This window comes from Pan troglodytes, chromosome 3 (assembly GCF_028858775.2).
Source record: "Pan troglodytes isolate AG18354 chromosome 3, NHGRI_mPanTro3-v2.0_pri, whole genome shotgun sequence".
NCBI lineage: Eukaryota > Metazoa > Chordata > Mammalia > Primates > Hominidae > Pan > Pan troglodytes.
Window position 1 is genome coordinate 156333006 of NC_072401.2, and position 24919 is coordinate 156357924.

General features: G+C 35.3%; 1 protein-coding gene and 1 non-coding gene across 3 annotated transcripts; both read right to left on the reverse strand.

Annotated features, from left to right (window-relative positions):
• Window positions 1-10276: 10276 nt before the first annotated feature.
• PLRG1 (pleiotropic regulator 1) lies at window positions 10277-24456 on the reverse strand. Of its 2 annotated transcripts, XM_063808394.1 has the most exons (16): window positions 24323-24456; window positions 22854-22960; window positions 22504-22575; window positions 21737-21879; window positions 21036-21089; window positions 20150-20240; window positions 19863-19950; window positions 18473-18574; window positions 16203-16295; window positions 14804-14953; window positions 14613-14714; window positions 13970-14072; window positions 13120-13228; window positions 11984-12123; window positions 11301-11494; window positions 10277-10759 (listed from the first exon to the last, which is right to left on the reverse strand). In XM_063808394.1, exons 4-16 carry the CDS (start codon window positions 21864-21866, stop codon window positions 10700-10702), a joined length of 1416 nt encoding a protein of 471 aa, XP_063664464.1. In that variant the 5' UTR covers window positions 21867-21879; window positions 22504-22575; window positions 22854-22960; window positions 24323-24456; the 3' UTR covers window positions 10277-10699. The 2 variants fall into 2 exon arrangements, with proteins under 2 accessions (XP_063664464.1, NP_001233577.1); NM_001246648.1 differs by lacking the exon at window positions 22504-22575 and having other exon boundaries at window positions 10526-10759; window positions 24323-24444.
• Window positions 17961-18065, reverse strand: LOC112209067 (U6 spliceosomal RNA). The gene has a single exon (XR_002943747.1). It is a non-coding gene; the product is annotated as a U6 spliceosomal RNA (small nuclear RNA).
• Window positions 24457-24919: the final 463 nt, after the last annotated feature.

The following is a 24919-nucleotide window of genomic DNA, read 5'->3' on the forward strand; positions in this document are numbered from 1 at the left end:
ACACATCCAAAAAAATGAAAGTAAGATCTCAAAGAGGTATTTGTATACCCATGTTTAGAGCAGCATTATTCACAACGGTCGAAAGGTGGAAGCTCCCCAAGTGTCCACTGACACATGAGTGGATGAATAAAATGTGGTATATACATAAAATGGAATATTATTCAGCCTTAAAAGGAAAGGAAATTCTGACATGGGCTACAACATGGTTGAACCTTGAGGACACCATGCTGAGTGAAATAGGCTAGCTGTAAAAAGATAAATGCAATTCCACTCACATGAGGAACCTAGAGTAATCAAATTCATAAAGACCGAAAGTAAACAGATGGTTTCCAGGAGCTACGAGGAAAGGGGAATGGGGGTTTATTGTTTAATTGGTGCAGAGTTTCAGTTTTGCAGATGAAAAGCATTCTCAGGATTGGTTGCACAACAATGCAAATGTACACAGCACTACTGATGTGTATAATTAAAAATGGTTATGATAAATTCTATGTGTATTTCACCACAATTTAAAAAAAATAAAATACATGAAAATTCTTTAGAAAGTATAAGATATTACAGACAAGAGGCCTCAATTATTGAAAAAAAAGATTAAACACTGTCCTGAATATCCCAAGGGGAACAAAATCTTGAGCATGTCACCTTTGACAGCAGCATCCTGATCCATGTGTACTAAACCAAGTCTAGCGTGATATAAAGTTCCATAGGCTGCATGTGGTATTATGTGCTACCCTTCAAAATTGATTTCAATCCAAGAAAGAGAACAAATCTGGATTCCCAAGTCTTTCCACAACTTGCTTGCTTTTCAAACATAAATCATACATATTAAATCTAACCATTGTCTATAAAAAGCCAACCACACATTTAAAATGTGTTACTGGTAATAGAGCAGCTTGAGGAGGAAGAGGATGAGGGAACTGAAGGCAAGGGGAGGGAGGTCTGTGGAGAGGCTGGGGTGGAATCTGCCAGGCTCTGGGAAGATCAAGGACATTGACAAAAAAGAACAGATTTATCATCACAGAAAAGATGAGGGTAAAAAAACAACAAACAAACAAAACAGGTTACAGGACAGGACATAAGGGCAGACCAACCGTTTAAGGAAAAGAAGTCTCATTAGAGGGTTAGAAACATTAAAAAACTTTTTTCACTTTGTCCTCTGAGGAGAATATTTCTGAAATTTCTGCTTATGCTTATATAAAATCGGGCGGAGGATTTTTTAAAAAGTAAAGTTGGTAGCAGACTTTGGATATTTTCATCTATATTTGTTTTTCTGCCTTTAATAAAGTAGTGTGTATGTTTCATTTCAGAAGATATCAAAGACCACATTTTGACTGGTCCACACAATCAAACCAGAAGAATGTTCCAGTTTATTGAATTTGTCTCCTTATTTAAGATAAAGAAAATTAAGCCAGGAGAAGTTAGCGCTCCATCCACCAGCTGGGTCTTTGATGAAGGGAAGTGAAATGAGGATTCTGCACAGGTGGGCGGTAGCTGGTGGAGTGAGCGCCCTGCAGGTGCAAGTCATGACAACAAATGGGGAGGGATGCTGTGAAGACATTGCCCCATTGTGTTAGGAGAATTCCCAGACACCCCATTCCACTCCTCCAGCTCTCTCCAGGATGGAAGAATGGGGAACTATGAGGCATATGCACCATCCAGGAAGAATCCTAAGTCACATTTACCCTGAAAAGCATGCTTCTGTCCATGAATGTCTTCCACTCTGTGGCTGGGGCTTGGGGGCGGGTAGGGAACAGTGTGGCTGGTGATATTTATGCTTTTCTTTATTTACCAAATATCTTGTAAATGGAACTCTTTCTTTTTTATAAGTCAGTGTTAATGAGTGTAGACCTCAGAGATTTAAAATGAACTATCTGCAAATCTGTGACATTACACTAGAATAAATGTTTTATTACCCCCTCAAATCCAAGTCTCACTTAAAAGATGTTGAACAGAAAGTACTTAAAGGAATATCTTACATTTTTCATCCATAGTTCAAGTTAAATGATAGGGTAATACTAACACATTAGCTGTCCTTTATACATATTAATCAATAATGCAGTTTTATTATCAATAATTGATTTAAGTCTCAGTAGTGGACAATTTTAAAACAGTCTAAATGTGAAAGTTCAGCATTCTAATCGTTCACAGACAAGCAAGTTAGTGTGAATATATGACACTATGTAAATGACAATATATACATCCAAGTTTAAGTTTACAGTCAAATATAAGGTTACAATTATGTCAAGTCTTAGAAGAATTTTTTTCGTAGATACGGACTTCTAACCTATGTATCTCACTCTTCTGTTACTATACTTGATAAAATACATTTTGCTAGCTAGAATAGACTTATACTTAGAAAGTTCCATTTACAGTTACACAATTTAATAAAGTTTGATTAAATGAACTGGAAAAATCGGTAATGTTACAAAGTAATAAAATGTAAAACTAAAACTATGGCACATCTGAAAATCAAGAATGACTTGTTTGGCCCACATTATAATTCCTGTATACTAGAATAACAATATATGTTATGTCATAATTTTTCATAAATGATTTTTCAAAATTCAGCAATAATTTTAAATAAATGTGTGCATATATATACGTTTTGTATATAGTTACACAGGTTTCCCAACTGAAATAACTAAGAGAAATAAAAGCAGAGAAAAACCTGCCTCTGTGCTGGAAGGAGGGAAGGGTGACATGTCAGTAAGTGTTTGTTGAATGAGTGAATGAATCATGCGAAGTTCTAATATCTTATTAAAATAAGATAGGAGATAACCTGCCATAGCTGGGTTATCTAAATAAAGAAATAAAGAAAACAGAGTTACTTTCATTGTATCTGGGGATCATCCCTTAGCTATTTCTCTCAGTATTTTGAACCTATGTTAATAATAGTTGGATATCAAATTTTTCAAACACCAGCAGAGGACAAGGAAGAGCTAACATTCTGACCCCAGTGAAAGTGGACTCTGGTACTTTCATTTAGTCACAGGCTCGCTCAGGGAGTCTTGTTTCTTATTCCTCACTAATAGTCCCAGTCATATAAGTACTTGAGATTATTTTGGCTCCATCCTACTTCCCTGTGGCTACTATGGCCTCCCACTCTCTCATGGACATTCATCGTATTTTGCTCTTGCAACATTCCCTCTCTTGGCCACACTCCAATGTAAATGATTTACTGTAATACGTCTCCACCTTCACACCTTGTGAGAATGAAATGAAAAATCCTACAATTAATTCCTAAGGAAAACAGTACCTTCTAATGCCACCAAAGGTATTGGAAGCAATTATTATTAATTAATAATATAATTATTATTAATTGCAATTGTCGTTGCAAACAGCTTCCAAGAGGATGGTAGACAGCCAAGACTTTTTATTCAAATAGCTGTTTTCATTCATAAAGCAATCTACTAAATGATAATGTCATGCTTTTTGGCAACATCCGTATTTATGAGTTCTCCTTTTAAGAATTTTCTCTTACATTTGGCATGCTCAGTACAGGACAATACTTCTTAGGAAGTTTGATGGATATTTTTCTTTTGTATTTTTTTAATCAGCAGAAACTACACTGATTTTGATTTGCTTAAACAAAAATTTTTTTCATATTAACAGTCATTTTACCATAGTGTTAGAAGACACCATGGTGGAGGTACTTGCAGTGAGATAACATCCTGCATATTAATCCTTGTGTTTTTCTCTCCTCCACTTCCTGACTCTTCCCCTCATCAGTTGGAGGCAATCATGTTGCCTGGGAGAGAATTAAGATTGTTAAAGCAGGAATTTGAGGAGAAAGGAACTATTTTAATATTATTTTTGAAGTAGAAACTAGGGTTTTAAGATTCAAAAAGAGAAGCTCCAAGGAGAACAGAGCAGAGAGTTTATAACCTCTTCAAAAAGAAAGAGTCAGCCAAGAGTCAGCTCCACCCCTTGGAAACATCAAGAAGCCCAGCCAACACCTACAGACCATCCCTTGCCATTCCTGTGAGCTCATCATCATGCCCCTGGCAGAAAAGCTACAAGTTTCTTCTTGTGACTTTCCTATGAATGCCTTCCTCGCGTTGTTGCCTATACATGGACCGTTGCTCATTCAACAAAAGCCAACTTCTCACCATTCCTTCGCCTTCTCTCCTGCCCTGAGACTTTGATGAGCTCCCATCTGAATTGCCATGGATATGTACTCACTTCTGGAGGCACTCAAAAGCGAGTCCCCTGGATCTGTTAAAAAACAATGTGGCTGCCTATAAAATCGAAATGTCAAAATAACAGTAGCTTAAGGAAGATAGAAGTTTATTTCTCTATGATGTAATAGATATCTAAAGATGAGCAGTCTAGACTTGGAATAGCAGCACTGTATTCATAATGACCTCAGGCTGCTTCTGTATCCCTGCTACATTATCCTAATGCTGGCTTCCATTTTCAGAATCACCTCTTGTCCTAAGATGGTGGGACAAGCTGTCACATTTATATGCTCCAGCTATCACATTTGCTTTCCTGACAGGAGAAAGGGTGAATGCCCACATCTCCCAGCTGAGTCAACAACTTTAAACAAACTTTCTGAAAGTCCCACACAACATTTCTGATTAAATCTCACTGGCTAGGACTTGCCTTCATAGCCACACATAACTGAATAAAAGTCTGAGAAATGTAGCATTTTATGTGGATGCATCCCCTACACCTTCCCCACTGACCCCTGACAAAAAAAAAAAACATAATAATAAAGTGAAAGAGGAGAATGCTTATTGGAAATTAACTCACCCTACCATATGCCCCTCTCCTAAAAAAAAAAAAAAAAAAAACCAGAGCTGGGTCTTTGAAGAGAGTTGATGTGGAATCAATTCACAGGTACATATCTGGGGGAGGACTGGGTAGTGGGGAAAATTAATCCTTGTTTCATAAGAAATATATAGATAAATAACCAAGTAATTAAGGTTCCATTAAGATTTTTAAATGGCAATTAACAAAGCCAAATATTTCAAGTGTGATATATATTATACAATTATCTATGTTACATATAAAGATGAAGATGATTATATAAAATATAAATTATATTAAAAATAAACATACAGTAAATTATGTGTAATATATAGATATGCCATCCAAGGCATCTATGTTATTTTCTCCTTGAATGATCAACATGACATTCATCAGAAACTGGATATGTCTAGAGACATCTTGATTTGCACCTAAAACATGAAGAGCCGCTTTACCAAAGGCCTTGGGATAGACAGGTGTCCTAGAGTCTAGAACTAATTCAGCAGCTCAGGATAAAAAGGAGAGCAAAGAACCTGTGACACCATAAAAAACTTCAGCAGCAGTAACCAACCATGATGGCAATTAACATATCTAGCAAAATAATAGCTAATATTCATAGAGTGTTTACTATTTGGTAGGCCCTGCAATTACTTTACTCTTTAATAGGCACAACAACTCGATGGGACTAGAACTATTATCACTCGTTTTCACCAGTGAGAAAACTGAGAAACAGAAAAATGCAGTCACTGAAGTCACTTGTAGACAAGCGCATTGCACAATTAATCAGTGTCAGAGCCAAGAATAAAACCAGGGTTTTATTCTGCTCTGAACTATACCTTCTCCTCTTCCAGAAGTGCAGACATCTGATCAGAAGAAAAGATCACATGATATCACAGAATCATCAGGATGGTGCTGAAGATGAACAAACTGAAATGTCCGAAAGTTTTTAAGAAATTCATAGGCTGTCTTTTAAGTATGATGTTAGAGACGCCAACCAAATATTGCTCTTCTCAGGGGTGGGTCATTTCAATTTCATTTTCAGAAATTTCCAGTTGATACTTATCACCACAAATGAAAGCTATAAAGAAAGACTACTTGAAATGCTTGTCAGTCCTTGTCTTTAATAAATTTGGTTTATGGTGAAGCCACAAGACAAAATATGTTTATCCCCAGGAGGTATAAACAACTCAATGCAGGTTATAGGAATCTCAGTTTTGTATCCAAACAGGTGAAAAATTTTTACCACTGACCTTCAGACCATCCTCACTTATCTGAATTTCTGAATTTCAGACAGAAATTAAGCAAGGATGTAATGCATACTCTATTTACTTATATTATTTATATATTTCAGAGCTAAATTTTTTAGAAATGCAAACACTATCTTTGTTTGTGAGACAGGGTCTCGCTCTGTTGTTGACTACACTGGAGTGCAGTGGTTCCATCAGGGCTCACTGAAGCCTCGACCTCCCAGGCTCCAGTGATCCTCCCACCTCAGCCTCTCAAGTAGCTGGGACTACAGGCTTGTGCTAACATGCTTAGCTAATTTAAAAAAAAAAAAAAAATTGTAGAGACTGGGTCTCACTATGTTGCCCAGTCTGGTCTTGAACTCCTGGGGCCAAGCAATCCTCCTGCCTTGGTCTCCCAAATTGTGGGGATTACAGGCGCAAGCCATCATGCCCAGCTGACACTATCTTTTAACCATAAGCTACTTAAAAAAAAGAGCAGTAGAGGGTACAGTTTGTTCAAAGAAGAAAATTTTACTTTTTGAAAAATTGAACAGTACAAATGCTGTGAGATTGTAACTCGCACTTTCTAAATTCAGCTTAATCACATCATAGTATCTTCCAAATCTATGAGTTTGCTGTTAAATATTAATTACATTTTAAATTCATAAATGTGCAAATCAACCTTGTTAAAATTACTTCTGAAATCCCATTGTTTAATAATTCATTCAATAATACGCTTTTGTTACAAAAGTTTAAAAATTCAAATCAGATCACTGAAGGTGATTCTTCCAATTTCCTAATTATTAAAATTTCTGACTTCAGTTATCTAACAAAACAATACCAGCCAACACATTGGTGATAAAATAGACCTGTTATTTTGCAGCTTACATTCTACTGGGTGAAACAAACAATAAACAATAATAATCGAGAAAAATAGAGCAGAAATAGGCGATAGCTAGGGTGTACTATGTGATTTAGACAGGAGGGTCACAATTTTAAATCAAGCAGAAAGCACACCCATTCCCCCCATTCTAAGGCAGAGTAGTCCAATAAACTTCAGTTTTTACAAAATTAAACTATAATTTATGACTCAGGTATCAATATTTCTATTTGATATATTAATTAGCTAACAAATTATTCTCAATGAAAGAAAGACAGAAATTCTCCATGAGAATTCTGGTTTTCAGCTTTGTAAATTCTCCTAAAGAAGTTTCAGGAGAAACTTCCTCTGACCAAGTTAAGAAAGAAGAGCTGTATTTAATCAAAGTATCTATCTACTGCTGTGTTAATAAGTTTCTTAACCAAGAATAAATTTCAAATTATATGGAGAATCGCTGGAACCCAGGAAGCAGAGGGTACAGTGAGTCACGATTGTGCCACTGCACTCCAGCCTGGGCAACAGAGCAAGACTCTGTCTCAAAAAAAAAAATACATATATATATATATACATATATATATATATACACACATATATGCTTTTTTCTATGTATAGAAACCCTTCTTTGGCATCTATGAAGATGCTCATATTTTCTACCTTATCTAAATCAATATAGCTAATTATCAATATAGCTAATTAACTTAATTAGCTATATTAATAGTAAACCATCCTTGCATTCTTAGAATAATCCCCACTTGGGTATGTGGCTTGATTCTTTTACTAAACTCTCCTAATAATATTTGCATCCATAAGTGAGATGAAATCACAATTTATTTGTTCTTTATTGGATTTAGGTGTCTTTGTTACAGTAACATTTAAAAACACACAAAATATTTCCTTATCAAGGTCCTAGGAAAAATTTCAAGTGCATTTAAATTATTTTAGGATTCAATTCTGAAGTTCTTCAGGTTTAGTGATGTATGTGTTAGTGGTGGTAGAGGTGGCTGTCTTTGACAACTTCATTTTTTTATGGCAATTAATTTGTTTATGTTTTCTGTATCTTTTTGAAATAGCCATAGGCTATTTTTTTCTTTAATCATTTTGTTTGGCGAATAGCATGGAATTGGACAGAGCTCTTTTAATTATTACTTCCCTCCTCCCTTTGTTTCTATTATTTATATTTCTGTTTAATTGGCTTATCTAGTTTTATCTATTTTTGTACCAAAAAAATCAGTATTTATTATTTTTCCTTATTAACTTACCAATTCCTTTTTTCAAAAGAAAAATGTTTAACACATTTTCATTATTTTTTTTTTTGCAATTGGTTGAAAAAATGTAAAGTGAGGAAACAGAAATAAGTTTATCAAAAACTCTAAGAGTTTGGCTGTAAGAGTAGAGAAATGGGTATATTCCTAGAGGGAAACAATAGGTTTAGTGTTTTTTTTTTTTTTCTAAGAAGCAGTATTGCAACCTATTTGTTGATGACACTCATTTAGGGCAGAGGGAAGAAATTCATGGTACAGGAGAGAAGGAGTTTAATCATGGCAGCAAGGTCCTTGAGTGGGCAAGAGTGTATGGCAACAACTGCACAGAGGGAATTGTTGTGAGGCAGATTGCTCATCCTCTGTAACAGCAGGCAGAAGGCATTAACTATGGAAATGTGTATTTGGTCATTATTGATGGCCCACTTGAGATATGTGGTTATAGACCAAGAATGAGTCCAGTCAGTGGAGCTGTTTTTCTTTGGTAACATTTTACAGCTTGACTACACTCAAGCTGTACGGAATGGGCAGTGGAAAAGATTTGAGCTCAACCCTGGTTGGATGTCTGTCAGGTAAGTAAAAGGGCACATGCATGAAATTCTGCATCTTTCATAGCGTTCACAAACACATTATAGTATATGAATTAATGCAACAGAGGATTCAAGAACACTGTAATACAGGGCAGCATGGAGCAGGGAAACCGATTTTTTTTTAATGCTTTTCAGAATTTGATACGTATACCTAACTTGAACACAATAGTTGAAGCTTTGCCAGACAGCTCGGTAGGGGCTTTCTCATCTCCTTGTACTAGTAATTTCTTCTTGGCCTTTAGAGATGGAACAGCATCCACCTCTGATTTTTCTTGTTAGAAGGCATATCAGAATCTCTCAGGAATGCAAGTGTAGTGTTCTTTTTTCTTTATTTAAGTTTATGAAATACATGCTTATAGAAAATTAAAACATTATAGAAATATGTAAAGCCACCCATGAAAGTTCTTCCATAATTCTGCTTCCTAACAAAGCCACTGTTAGTAATGTGGTGTTACTTATATTTTAGAGCATCAAGTTGTCCACAAAAATGCTTGCACAACTTTTTTTTTTACCCAAAAGTTTAGAAATCTTGCCCTAATAATCCAGACATTCCTCACTCTCTTAACGAATACTTAGAAACAAATTGCATAAAGGTACTATCTATTAAACCAGTCCCTTATTGACAGGGCATTTGGGCTAGTTTTAAGTATTAAAGAACAAAGGCGCAATGACTTTGGTTGTGTACACTTGTCAGATTATTCCCATTAGGCAGTTTCCTAGGAATGAACTTAGTAGGCCAAAAGGTTCAAAGTTTCAATAAATCCCGGAAAACTACATTCCTAAAGGCTGTGACAATTATACTCCCACCTATGGCATACAAGATGGGTAATGTAATTGGAAGTGCTCGTTCAAAATCATGGTGCAATTTTTTAATTTGGAAAATTTAAAAAATTGACTGTTCTTATAACTGTGTTTTCTAATTATAGAAGGTGAAGTCTGACAAATCTTCTTGATTAATGGGGAATCAGGATCCCAGGGCAGGATTTATAAAACTTATATTTACCAAAAAGAGGCATCAGTATTAGAAACTTTAAAACTTCTCTTTAAAATCTCCGCAAGATTGCAGCCCTTGCTACAGCTTTAAATAGCTGCACTGGTATCTCCAGTTATTTTCCCCGTTTCAATACCAGTATTGGTATCCTACTAGTTGAGGAATAAAATCCATACTTATATGAGCTTTCCCCAGAACAAGCCAGCTTTAGTCCCCATTATTCGACAGTAGCAGAACATTCTTTGTCCCAGAATACACCGCACACTTTCTTGTGCCTGGTTTCATCACTTTATGCCTCATCTCTTTTCCTTCTTTGTTCTCCTTCACTTCAAGGTAATCTCCAATGCCACTTACTCTATGAAGTCTTCCACAATCCTTCCTGAGAAAAATAAATGGTCTTATCCCTTCTGTTCCCCCAGCATTTCACCTGCACCTCTGTTACAGAATTTCTATACTAAGCTACCAAACTGGAAGTCTTACAGGACAGATACATCTTACTTGTCTATTTCCTGAACAGTATCTAGTGCAGAACTTTGTAGAACATACACTCAAAAACTGTTTTTGGAATAAACATACATAAATTAAGACTTCAAATCTTTTAATCTCAAATTATTAGTCACAGATATTAGTTTTTAAAGGACTAAAAAAAAAGTACTGCTCCTTCAAATGTCCTAATAATCAGTTTCATACATTTTTTTTTAAAAAGGGGGTTTTCTAATAAGACTGTCAAAATATTACATCTAGAATAGTTATGTTCAATAAACCTGCATTTACTTGATATCTGCATCTTCCTAGTATCACAAATTGTTTTAGAAATAAAAACACAGGGGTAGGGGACAGGGGACAGTTTATTGTAAAATATGAAGCAGCAATGATTGAAGCAAGTGAATTTCTCCTTTATATTCCCAGCCAGAGCACAAAATGACTGGATATCCTCATGAACGCCAAGCTTTTTTTTTTTAATTAAAAAGAAAAAAAAAGAGAGAGAAAAAATTCCACATTCATTAAAATCTCTTTCTCTTGATAATTTCTGGTTTCCAGCTGACTGGATGAGTTTCTTCTGTCTAAAAATAGAAAAGTGAGTTAAAATAAAGTATTATTAGTTTGCTTCATGTCTAATAGGCTTCCTTTCTAACAAAAATAAGGTATCTAACATTATTCATTGGCTTTATACACTTAGTTCTTTGACAATTTTAGGAAGAGTTGATAAACTTCTGGCATTATCCAAGTCTAATAACAGATGGATGGATTCATTATGTTTAGTTTGTAGTTTTCCATCTAAAATAACATTTCTACTTGGATATTCTATTAACACCAAAGCTTATGATTCTCGAATTAATTTACATAGCAATCTATTTATTTGCTGTTATTCTTGGTGCAACATTTCCCAGCAACTATAACAAAGAAAGTTGGGATAAAATTAAAGCCATCCATGGATTCACTGGCATCAGTGAAACAATATAGAAATATATAAATGGACACTATTCAAGAAGACAGATATCTTAAATACTATAAAGATTATTTTTCCTTCTGATAATTAAATGAGAATATGCTGCCAAATTGGTATAGCTGTTTTACTTAACGAATGTGAAACACAGAACTTACGGCTGTGTCATCCTCTCTGTATACTTTAATGGTTTTATCGGCTTCAGCTGTTAGTAATCGACTTTCAGACTGATCAAAAGCACAAGCAAATATTCCTGATTCACTGTCCAAAGACCCAGGTTGCACAGCTGCGTGAACTCTCTGAAAATTGTAGCCAGTTCTCCAGTCCCAAAGATGCATGGTGCCATTGTCAGCTTAAAGGGAAAAATCTAGTTACACCTGGTATCCCCTCAGCAGTACAGCTTGACAAACATTTATGAAGCATCATTAGCCCAAGCATGGGAATACTACGGTTATAAAAATACATAAGACACAGGCACTCCACCTTCTCTTAATATTGGTTTGTCTACTTTCATCTGCGCTGGGTTCAGAACTTATAGATCTTAAAAAGCACCTGAAAATCTGACATCCAATTCCAGAATAATAAACAAAATTTTAAGCAATTCCCAGCATAAATCCCTGAGATTCATTAGATGGGAACTCAAAGAGGACTAAGCTATGAAATATACTACATGTAATATGAATATGCATGAACACACATAATAACATGCAAATATGCCCTAACCAGGCAAGTGCTGCTATAATACTTAAGTGTGACAGCTTAGAAGCATTACAAATGTTTATTCATCATTAAAAGAAAAAATAACAGACTAAACATATTTATTATAAAAATCCTATTTTACCTCCAGATACAAGCACTCCATCAGAATTTACCGTCAATGTGTTAATAATAGCATTATGACCGGAAAGATTTTGAATGAAACTTCCATCAGGGAATTTCCACTGCTTTATGTTATCTGGAGAACCAGATGCAAATGTGTAACTGAAATAATATTAAAAAGAATTAACGACAAAGTAAACCAAGTTAAATAAAGTGGTGGGTTTTAAAAAGTTTATTTCAGTTATATTTTGCATTGTATACTCAATGATTTATATATTCAGCAAAGTAGTCGTATCAAAATGTAAAAATATTAAGACATTTGTTCAAGGTTAAATCAGACCTTCACATTTTTAACAGTCTATTTTAAGTCCCAGATTAATGTTTTGTTCTCCTTTCATTTCCTTAATGCTGTGCACTAAGCCAGAGCAATAAATGTGCAGAAGCCTTATTTCACATGAAGGGCAATGTGTTATGCAACTCTTTTGGAGGGAGGGAGAGCAAGACAGGACAGGAAGAAAGAGAGAAAAGGAATAGAGGGCAAGAGGAAGAGAGAGAACAGGAGGGAGGAGAGGCGAAATGGGAGTGAGAAAGATAAGCAAAGGAAGGAAGAAGAGAGGGGGAAAAGGGTATGGAGAGTAGAAGACAGAGAAGAGGAAAGGAAGGAGAGGAAGAATCCAGAAAAGTGTCAGAGTGATCTGATACAACAAACAATAGTTGTGATATTATGCTCCACCTTTTTGGATACTCCGACTATAATGTTCACGGTTCTTATTATTTCTCTTTCTACATATATTAACTTCCTCCTTAAGAATTAAACTATTCAATGAATGTCTCAGTGTCCAAAATCATTTATGTCCAAAACATTAAGCCCAGCCACTAATATCTTTTATTTTGACATGCAGCATTTAATCATGATTTACATTGCCTCATTTGACATTATTTATTTGTTATCAAGTAGAAGGCTTTCCTCATGTTTTATAGGGCATGAAGCAAAATAGTGCATGAGGAAAATAAAATAAACACACTTTCCTATGCGGCACAGGCCTAGAAATGACAGCAGCTAAATGACTGCCAAAAGCAGTGCTAACACCACTAGCATTTCAGCATTATCTTAAGAACTGAAGAAAAACAAGAAGCTAATTAGGAAAATACACTTACTGTCTTGGATGTAAAACCACAGCCCTAACTGATTTTTTGTGATTTGTTAATGTCACTCTTGTTTTTCCAGCCACCAGATCCCATAATCGAATTGTAGTATCATGGCTTCCTGTAATAGAAACACATATATCCCTCAAAACATAGACCAGGAAAAATAATGCAAAAGTTAAATAAAATACAAAGCATTCTTCCAAAACACCTATGTTCTAAATGAAAGTCATATCACATGCAAATTAGTCTTGGCTAATTTCTTCATAGTTCCAAATTTTTAGGTTGATTTTAATTCTTTAAAAAAATGCAAGACAACAATTGATTCACTGTCAATTGAACAGCTAAAGCAAATGCAAATAACAAATAAATATATAATTGTATACCCTAGTGAAAAGGAAAAAACTTCAATGATTTTTTTAAGTTAATAAAATACATCAGGCAAAGGAATTATTTTCTAGTATTAAAGATCCATTGTTACTAACTTTATTTAGAGCAAAGTAAGATTCAAATCAGTTCTAAAGGTTACTAGTCTCAAGGTGTTTTGTCTTCTAACTTCAATTTCTTAGAAAAATAATTTTGACACTATAAAATAATACTTAATTGTTCATAACACAGTATTCTAGTCAGACATTACAGGATACTATGTATGGCATACTCTATGATATGTAAAAAGCATGAGGTAAAAACAGTGGAATGAAATTTCATTTGAATACATTTCAATTGTCCATGATTAAAATATGACACAGAAACACTGTAAACACAATACAGAGCAAGAGTCATCATGAATATTAAAAGTATATGTATAATAACATGGATTCTGACATGAATATTCTGTAAACTTGAAAAGTATCGATCATACCTGTAATAATTTGTGGTTCTGCAGCCTGACATCTCACTGTAGCAACTGCATTTGTATGTCCAGATAATGTGTGTACACTGGCTTTAGTTCTCACATCCCAAATCTATAAAAACACAATAGACACATTAGGAAAGAGAATAGGTATTCATTATCTCAAGAAGATAACTGGATCAATTCAAGGCTGAAAATTTACTACACAACTAGTGCCTGAATATAATAAAGAAAATGCTTAAGTGAAAGATAATGATTTACAAACTGGAGGACGCATATAAATAGGAGACAACTTGCAAGAATTCTAAAAAGCTAAAAGATCAGGGTACTGAAAATCTAAGAATGGGTATGATGGGACTACTTTTTAAGACTACTGAATGAAAGAACTAATGGACAATAGTTGTTACAGAATGGAACATGAGAATATCACATTTCAGGGGCAGGGCACTAATAACACTAACATGGTGAGGCCATACAACTGAAGACTAAGGTGGAAAAAAATGCAAGTTAAGAAACTTAGGGACTAGGATATTGATGACTCAAGACAGCTATCTTTAATTCTCTATCAATCAATTGAAGACACTGAAACCAAACGTGCACCCTACAAGATGCAATATATTTACAGATAAATACACAACTCTATCCCATTTACCCGTGCAGTTGAATCTCGACTACAGGTTACCAACACATCGATTGTCGGGTGCAAATCCAAACCATACACTGCACTTAAATGTCCATGATAATGCCGTATAACCTAAAGACAAAGCAGGAAAGTTAAAACTTCTAGAATTAGAAAGATAAATAGTAGTTCACAATGTTTTAAATCCTTAACTCCAAACTTACCTTATTGTATTCGAGATCCCAGCATTTCACTTGTTTGTCTTCTCCACAAGAGAACAGGTATGGGCTCCTTGTGCTTACTATCACGCCCCGCACAGTACTAATATGCCCAGTCAATGACAGTTTTAATTTGCCACTAGCCAAGTCCCAGATCTGCAATCAAAGAATATTTATTTTTTTCTTTCACTGGTTACTGCAAAACAAAATTTTAGAATCCTGATTATTAGAACTGAGCTTTCAAAGACAAAAGGAAAAAGATAACAAATAGGTAAAAATAAAAAATTTTGCAAAATGACTCCCCTCCAAATAAAAGCAAGAAAAAAACTGGCATGCTCAAACTGGAAAAATATTTGCAATTAGATGACAAAAGGTTAACCTTCTTGTTATATAAATGATATCTTTGATAATAACAGTAAGAAAAGTATGGTATTAAATTAACTGAGGATGGCAACAACTTAAAGAAATCCTAAAAGCAGCAAATACAGATATGAAAAAGTTCACACTCATTAGAAATTTTATACAAAGTTTTTAAAAAAGATTAAGTATCCATTTTTGCTTACCATATTAGATATTTGTAAAGGAATGTACAACCAATGTGCTGAAAAGGATCCTCTCATACACTGCAAGTATCGATTCACCCATTTGGAAAGTAATTTGTACTTTGGGTATCAGCTTCAAAAATATTTGACCCATTTATTCCATTTATGGAACTCTACCATAACAAAATAATTTAAAATACAGAAAAAGTCTTATATACAAAACTTAACAGCATTACTTGTAATGGTGAAAATCAGACTAAAAACTCTACTGTCCAATAATAGGAAAACAGATTATAGACTATCTAAATGATATATTATGCAACCACTTTAAAAGATGGTAAATTTTTCACAGGAATATGCCTTTGATACAACGTTAAGTGAAAAAAGCAACATACAAAATTACATACTAAGAATGATTTTTTAAAAGATACACACACAGGAAAAGAGCTTAGAAGTAAAGGTATTGATACTTACAGAAATAAATACTAAAACGAAACTTATCCAAATATCTAACAATGGTAGGATTATATACAGGTCTATGTACTTTCATAATTCTCTATATTTTCCACATTTTCTATGAATGAGCATGCTCTTAATTTTGTAACCAGTTGGAGAGAACAATGTAAGTATAAAGGAATTAGTGGTAGGTATTCAGCAGGTAAAGAAAAAGTGGTTTAAATAGCACTTTTCAAACAGATATTTATTTAGAACACTTATTAGTATAAATGATAAATTTTACTCCTCATTCAGGTCTAAAATAACAGAGGAACTGCAAGAGCAATTCCTGCCACAGGAAATAATAACTGATTAAACTTACATGACAAACACAAAGTCATGTTTATTTTTTCTTCCTTCATTATTACCTTTATAGTTCTGTCAGCAGATCCAGTAACAAACCACTGATTTCCAGGTTCCACAGCAATACATCGAACCCAGCCAAGATGCCCACTGATAACCTGTATAAAACAAAGTAGAATGGGCAGGCCAACATAGAAGTTAAAATGTATTTAAGTTTAACTGCAGCCCGAGTTTGAATTGCCCTCCCATCTTCAAATCATAAATTTAAAAGATAATGACTATTATATTTTACAATAATATGAAATTATCTTCAGTGAGTTAATAGTCAACACAAATTGTGGCTCATCTATATAATGTATACTACTCAGTAATAAAAAGGAATACATTATTAATACTTGCAACAACTTCAATGACTCATGAAGTATTAAGCTGTGTGAAGGAAGCCAGTCTCAAAAAGTACATATTGTATGATTCCATTTATATGACATAGTCAAAAAGACACAGCTAAACCAACCTAAGTGTCCATCATGAGGTGAATGGATAAATAAAATGTGGTACATACACACAATGGAATACTATTCAGCCATAAAAAAGAATGAAATTCTGTTATTTGCAACAACATGGATGGAACTGGAAGATACTATGTTAAGTGAAATAAGCCAGGCACAGAAAAACAAATATTGCGTGCTCTCTCTCATATATGGGAGCTAAAAAATAAATGATCTTCAGAGTTGAATGATGGCTACCAGAGGTTGGGAAGAATAGTGGGGAGGCAGAAGATAAAGAAGGGGTGGATCACGGGTACAAAAATAGTTAGATAAAGGGAGTAAGATCTAGTGTTTGGTAGCACTAGTTTGGTTAGCTAGTTTGGTAGCACTAGTTTGGCTAGTTAGCTTGGTAGCACAATAGGGTGACTACAGTTAAGAGTAATTTATTGTATATTTCAAAATAACTAGAAGAGTAAAATTGGAATGTTCCTAATACAAAGAAATAATATCCCAATTACCGTGATTTGATCATTACACACTGTATGTTTTTCTTTGTTTTTTGTTTTGAGATAGGGTGTCACTCTGTTGCCCAGGCTGGAGTGCAGTGGCGTGATCTTGGCTCACTGCAACCTCCGCCTCCTGAGCCCAAGTGATCCTCCCACTTCAGCCTCTGGAGTAGCTGGGACTACAGGTGTGCGCCACTACACATAGCCAATTTTTGTATTTTTTTGTAGAGACGGGGTTTTGTTGTGTTGCCCAGGCTGGTACTGAACTCCTAGGCTCAAGAGATGCGCTTGCCTAGGCCTCCCAAAGCACTGGGATTATAGGCATGAGCCACCATGCCTGGCCTACACACTGTATGCTTGTATCAAATTTGATATGTAGCCCATAAATATGCACATCTATTATGTTAGCCATAAAAATTAAAAATAAATTAGAACTGAAATTATTGAAAAAAAAAATAAGACAACTATAGTGATAGAAAACAGATCAGTGATTGTCAGAGGTGAAGGAAAGTGTAACTACAAAAGAATAGCACAAGGGTGTTTTTTGAGGTGGTGTAACATCTATATCCTAATTGTGGTAGTGGTTACCCAAATCAATACATCTATTACAATTCATTAGACCTGTATGTCAAACAAAAAGGCTCTTACTGTACAATCATTTGAAAAATAAAATTTTTAAGATACATATTAAATTATGTATAGCTGTACATTTCCTACTATGTACATTTTCTTTTTTAAAATTTTCTGTTTTTAATTTTTGTGAGTACACAGTAGAAATGTATTTATGGAGTACATGAGATATTTTGGTATAGGCAAGCAATGCAAAATAAACAGTATGGAACACTTTACGAATCTGTGTTAACCTTGTGGAAGGGCCATGCTCATCTTCTCCGTACCATTCCAATTTCAGTGTATGTGCTGCTGAAGTTAGCATGCATGTGTATTTTCTTTTAGATGATACACTCTGAATCATTTTCATTTATTGTAGTTGAAAGAGTAACTGGTAGGCCCAAAGAACTTTCTTTATATGGTGTTTTTCCCCTTCACCTTCAAACTAAATACTTTGAACTCTTTTTCTAAATTTATTTATTCTGCCATCCATATTTAGTAGCTTTATCTTGACATTTCATACTATTTTATATAAAAGTATAACTTTTACTTAAGGAAGTCACCTTCCCAAGAGATCTTTTAAGATACTCCCTACGACTCTTCTCAATCCACCTCAGATCGCTCTACCAGCTTTTCATATTCACTCTTTTTCCTCCTTATTCTATTCTTCAGTGCTTGTCAACTACAAAGCAATCATGGCTCACATAATAAAATAAATGCAGAGTCACTCACCCTGTAGAGTTTCCACGGTGGGTGCCACTGGGGTTTTGGCATTGTAGGGGCTTTTTTAGCCATCAGTGCAGAGTTCTTGGTATTGCCAGTCTCCATGACAATCTAGACATAGAAGAGACATTATTATTATTAAAGACATCATACCTAAGGCTTCATGATATCAATTCAGAAATGGAAATGAAAAGAGGGAACTTACAAAAGAATTTTTCCATAAATGAAGAAATAAAATTTTCTGTATGTTAACTTAAAAAAGCAATTATAAAATCACAGACAGGCAGAACATTAGACTTAAGAGCACACATCACTGTGTACGGGTTCAAAACCCAGCTTGGCCAATTACTAGCTGTTTGACATTAGGTAACAATCATGTAACCTCTATGTGGCTCACCTGTAAAATGGGAAGAATAGTGCCTATTTCATAGGGTTACTACAAAGATTTAAAAAGTAGTAAATGCTCCATGTAAGCTCCCAATATTAAAGTCATTTTAAGTGTATTAATGCCACTGCCTTTCACTGTCATATTTTAACATTATTGGTTTAATATAGCAAAGACTGACAGTTCCTTCTATTTATCTTCTAATACAATATTTAAATACTATTTTAACAGGTATACCGCCTGATATACCATCTATTGTTAGCAGTCATCTAGTCATCCAAAACATAAATAAGCCCATAAAGTTCCTGCCCTCAAGAAGCTTAAATTATACCCTCATAAGGAGGGTAGAGAGCCTGGACAGAAGATGTGCTCTGAATGGAATAAAGGAGGAAAGGAGATGTGGCGGTTACACATTCATTCACTTCATAAAGTCAAATCAATTGCATAATGAGCTGAGAAGCAAAACCAGCACTTATTTCAAGTGGCAGCATATTTATTATGCTGCAGATAAATCAATAAAAGAACTATAGAAAATAATTCAACAACTATTTCTACCATACTAATACCAGTTGCCATTTACTTACAAACAGATAAACTTATTTCTAAATGCTCATTTATAAGACTAGTTGTATAGCCCATGAATAGTACAACACTAACAGCACTCAAGATAACTGTACATACCAACTTAAAATTTAATAAAAAAAAGACTTTCATATTCAATACATACTAACACAAGTTTCAGAAAAACTCTCCTTGCATTTTTAATAGTGGGCAATAAATACCAACATCACATTATCTTTATCAAAATATATATTACACACAATGTACAAGTAGACAAATAACAGAATTAAATTCCAAAAAATACGTTAATTTACTACCAACTTGAGTTTTAGGGCTATGAAATATGAATGACTAGCTCAGGCTGCTATTTATCTTAATAATTCCAAAGAAGAGGGAAATAAGGCAACATGTTCCAAAAGTTAGAAACCTGCTATTTGATGCACAAAAACTTACTGAATTCATCGCTGTAGGCTGTGGACGGTCAGAAGCCCCAGGATGTCGGTATTCACTTCCACTAGGTGCAGTACGATTTGCATCAGCCCTGAGGCAAAAGAAATAATATATTCAAAGTAATTAATGCCTCCAGTCATGTATTCTGCAAAACTAACCCTTTATTTTAAGTTGTTATTAAGTCCTGATAAAGGAAAATGTCATATAATAGTTATAAGGAAATTTTAAAAAGAAAAAATGTGAACAGTGAAATATGCTTTTAAGATCTTTGTAATTATAATATTTCATACTTGGTCTGCGAAGGTAATGCCACCGCTAAGGACTGTGCAGCTGATTCACTTGGCATTCTCTGGATCTTAGTATCTGCTGTCAAAGCAACCCCTATTAAAATGAAAAATGAACTTCTTTTAGTAGCTGTGTATTATTCATTTACATGCATTTAAAATAAAATGATGAAGGAAAACATACACCAAATGTTTATTATCTCCAGGCAGTGATATTATACAAATTTGATTAAGTTTTGCTCATCTTTGTTTTTAATTTCTACAATAAATACTGCTTAATAACACGTAACTCAAATTTGATTTGATCACAGCCCACATGGTATTAAAGCGGCCCAGAATAGTAAAGTTAATTTCCATTACATTTGGGTATTAGTTTCAAGTCAGTATTTAGCAATTCCTCAAATACTAACAGAATGTTTCCAAGAGTGGATGTAACTTACTAAAACTAGAAACACCCAATTTCCCTGTACTTTCTTTACATACTAAGCCTTTTGTCCTCTACCGTTATACTGGCCACTCCATCTGTGGACCAATGCCTTAATACAGACAGAGGACATGTTTCTCAGATACTGCTTCTAACATTTCCATCATTTTTACAAGCTTAGTGATATTTACATGTCTGCCTAAACCACCAGATAATAAATAACTAGGCCTGCAACAGTTTTACTGTCTTTGAATTCCTAGCACATTGCCTGAAAAATTATACGTACTTAAGAATGTTTGCTGAATGAAGGCATATGAGTATTCATTATCACCTACAAAGCTATGCATGGATGCTTGGCTATTGAGCTTATCTTGCATTTTATAGGCAACAAGAATCTCATTATTGGCTCATTAGTGAAAATATATGTGACATTTTTAAGACATTTTCAATATATAACAGCTCACTAACCAGGTCCTGGTGGGTATGGATGTGTACCTGCCACAAAGTATTCAACTTCTTGTCCTAGAAAAAACACAAAAAAAATAAACAGTAGTGAATTTACCTTATACAAAAGTTATCATCTCTTTAAATGTATCAAGTAATATTAAATTTTCAACTGGATCTATCAAATTTTCTCAACTAAAGTCAAGCCTCAGAAATAAGGGAAGTTGATCACTTTTGCTTTGATCTCTGTAAACCATGTCCTTGACCATTTGCTATATAGCAATGGTATACAAAGAAGCCCTCCTATCAAGTGACAATCCACTCTGGTATTTCTTCCAAGCAAATGGTTTCCTGTGGAATCTTGAATTCTCTTTACTTATTAAGATTTCAGTATTTAATTTCATCTTTCTGAATTACAGACAAGATAGATGGTATCCTCACAGGTTAAGAATATTCTCCAATTTTTTCCTTTAATCTCTACTGTGACCTTCTCCACACTCTAAGAATCTCTGCCATCATTATACTACCATTTTTATTTCCCATAAGAAAAAAGTCATCAACAGCATTCCCATGAGGATCAAAACTTGCATTATAATACAGGTACAGCCATTAAATACTGTACGACCACAATAAGTCCTGCCAGGAGGGGCAAAAATAACACATTTTATTTTTCTGTTTTTAAAATTCACATATAAGTCTGACATTTCTGATAATACCATACTCACCTTGATTGGCAGGGTACTGTTTATGAACATATGAATCCGTTGCATTCTGAGGACCCTTCTCTTTAAGATTTTCTTTTGAAGTAGGCATATGCAACACAGGACCATACTCATTACGAAGCTTGATTGCCATTTTTCGTTTGTGACTATTTAGAAATTATAAACATAAGAACGTATCCATAAATACTTTAAAACAAACACTTAGCTTAAGTTTGCCCATTCACGTAGAAAAAGTTTCTAGTATGATTTTAAGTAGTATTTAAAAGAATCAAAAATTTCCAAGTGCATTTCCCCACCATATCTGTTCTTTTGCTTACATTCGACCACACAGCATTCATTAAACCTACGTAATATTTTAGTTTGTTACCTAATAAATAGAAAACCTTTTATGATAAATTGTCAAGGGTCTGACTGAAAGATATACAGAAACTAACATACCCTTTAAGAAACCTCAAAGTCAATATACTTTCCTTCAAAATATAAATATAGTAAAAACTCTATAGCAACCTTTACTAGATGTATCCAAACAGGTTAGTTAGAACTAATCAAAGTACTTAATTGGTTCAATATCTTAAAAAGAAATGCACTTATATTACTTTTAAAAATAGTCTACTTTATAAATTAAATATAAATGCTTGTTTGAGGAGTTAAGTAGATTTTAAAAAGGTAAAGGACAAAGAAGGAACACTGCACATAATGCAATCCCAGACTGAAGCTGGATATGTAGAACCAAAAATATGCCACCACTCAAAAATCTTCATCATACTAACGAGAAAAGATGGGAGTAGAGGTACTGGCCAGGTACAATTTCAGCTCAGCAAGGCTCTGAGAGCAGCGGGAAGCTGAAAGCACATACAAAGTGATTGATTATAAAATAAAATACCTAAAAGGGACTCTCTTAATTACTGGGTATTTGTAAAATGCAATTAATTAATGAAACTTTTACTGTAAAAGGCCAAAAAAAAAGTTAAATCAGCTTAAATTATGCCAAAACACCACTCATTATTGAATAATTAGCCCATGACTAGCTTATCTTTAAAGGACTCCCTCTCCCTGCTCTCTTCCCCCAGTATTAGAATGTTAAGTATTTTAGCAATTGAAAAAAAAAAACTACACCAACCTCTCTTCATCTAAAGGCACAGGTTTTCCATTATCAGCTACAAACATGTCATGGGTCCTCTTCAATGACCTGAACACAAGGGTGTGTACAGAATGTTTCTGTACCTCCTAAAACAAAAGAATGTAATTACACACCTATCTACAAATTACACAAATCATAACCTAAAGTCAGATTGATTATACACTTCACGTGTTTAAATATGTAAAAAGCTTTATACCACTCACCATAGCTACTTGTTGCAAGCTACAGGAGTCAAGTTCAGAGAAGAGGAGGAAGCTCCTCTTTGGCTAGAACCTCAGGTTTAGCAACTGAGTGATGCCGGAGTTTAACTTACTCAATAATATTTACTGAGCTCCTACTGTGTGTCTAGCAGGTATTGTGCTAGAATCTCACAATAGAATGATAAAAAGGTAGTCATGGTCCCTGTGCTCAAGAGGAAACAGACAAATAAAAAGTAAAATAATTTCACATTTTGATAAGTGCTATGAAGGCAACAAGCAAGGCGCTGAGTCAGGGAACGAAGGACTAAGTATAATTGTGAAAGATTTCACTAAGGTGATATTTAAGCAGAAAGGGAGTTAGCCTTGCACAAAACAGAGGTAAGAACGAACCAGGCTGATGGAAATGTCATGTAAAAAAAAGTTCAGTTAACTGAAATAATACAAGGAGCGCAGTACAGCTGTGTATGGAGGATGAGATGGTGCTTTGTAGCTGCAAGGGTAGACAAGGTCCAGATTAGGTAAGGTCTTTTAGACTATTACAACAGCCTATATTTTGTTCTAGCAACATAGGGTCAGTAAAGGGTTTTAAACAAGAAAGGTATGAACAACTTACGTTTTAAACAGAACAACTTATAGAACAAAATGGAAGCAAGGAAACCAACCAACGGGGAGCTAATGCACCAGTCCAGGTGAAAGATGATGTTGGTCTCAATTAAGGTGGACTGCAGGGGATGTGGAGAAGAGTGAATGGAATCAATAAACATGTGGGGTAAGATGGACAAGACCAGCTAACAGCGTTGGCTGTTCATGCCAGGGAAAGATGTAAAGAATGGCAAGTTTTTCTGGGGGTAGAGGTGAAATAAGAGACGACCTGAACGCAAGATAGAGAAGACTACCAATCTTTTAGGGCACAGAATCACTGACACTGCCCCGAGGGCGGCAAGTACCAGTGATCGAACACCAACAGAGGCCCCGCCTCCGAGGACAGTTTCCAGCTCCCAAGAGTCAAACGAGGACTGGACGAATTATCTCAGGCTTCGCGCCCAGGCTGAACCTCCGACTCGGGTTCTCATCCGGCTTCTACCCCTTCCCCGAAAACCCGAAGAAGAGACCACCCGGCCTTGGCCAAATAGCTCCCCTCGTAGCCTCTTTTCTCTCTGGACTCCAAGTACTCTCAATCCCCCACGCGCACTGCCAAAAAAACAGTCCAGAGACAAACGACTCTTGAGAGCCCCAGTGTCACTTTACCTCGACCATGATGCTACCGTGTATCCCACCTCCGGCAGGGAAGAAACTCTAATCACTAACGCAGTACCCGCCGCCACAGCTGTGCAGCACCTTCCGGACTTGGGCGCCCAGGCGGCGGATGTGATGCAAGCTCTGCGCACGCGCGCTAGTCTCCCTCGGCCATCTAGGATCAGGAGGCGGGTCTCCCTCCTCGGGACCGCCTCTAGGGTGGAGTCTCGAGGCTGAAAGCCTCGAGACTCCTGGAAGGGCCTGGGTGGAGGGTTTCACTCGTTCCTCTGAAGAAATCTTAGAATTATGTTTTCTGCCTTAGTTGGGGTCCTGGTTGTTCGTGCTGTATTCCCCGGAAGCTTAACGCTTTTTATTCAGAGAACCTAAGCGTCTGGAGAGCAAACTCCCGTGGGCTCTATCTAAGGCATTTCCACTACCTTGATCTCTTTGGAGGTCGCCTGCGTGCTTTGTGTCTCCTGGTTCTAATCCTGGCGAGAAGCACTTGGACACTTGTAGGCTTAACACCTGAAAACAATTTCGCTTAAACAGTCCAGTAAACACTTGTTAAGTGAACGTTGAGGAATAGCTGTTTTAATTTGGAAAATTTTG

Bases quoted from the DNA above. Each gene is read 5' to 3' on its own strand.
- PLRG1 (NM_001246648.1), bottom strand. The intron at 19,951-20,149 runs GTATGAAATATT...CTTTTGCCTCAG, and splicing joins GCATTACCTTCGCAGACCAA to GGCTGATGCAAATCGTACTG. The intron at 14,954-16,202 runs GTAATAATGAAG...CTTTGATTGCAG, and splicing joins CTGCTGACAGAACTATAAAG to ATCTGGGACTTGGCTAGTGG.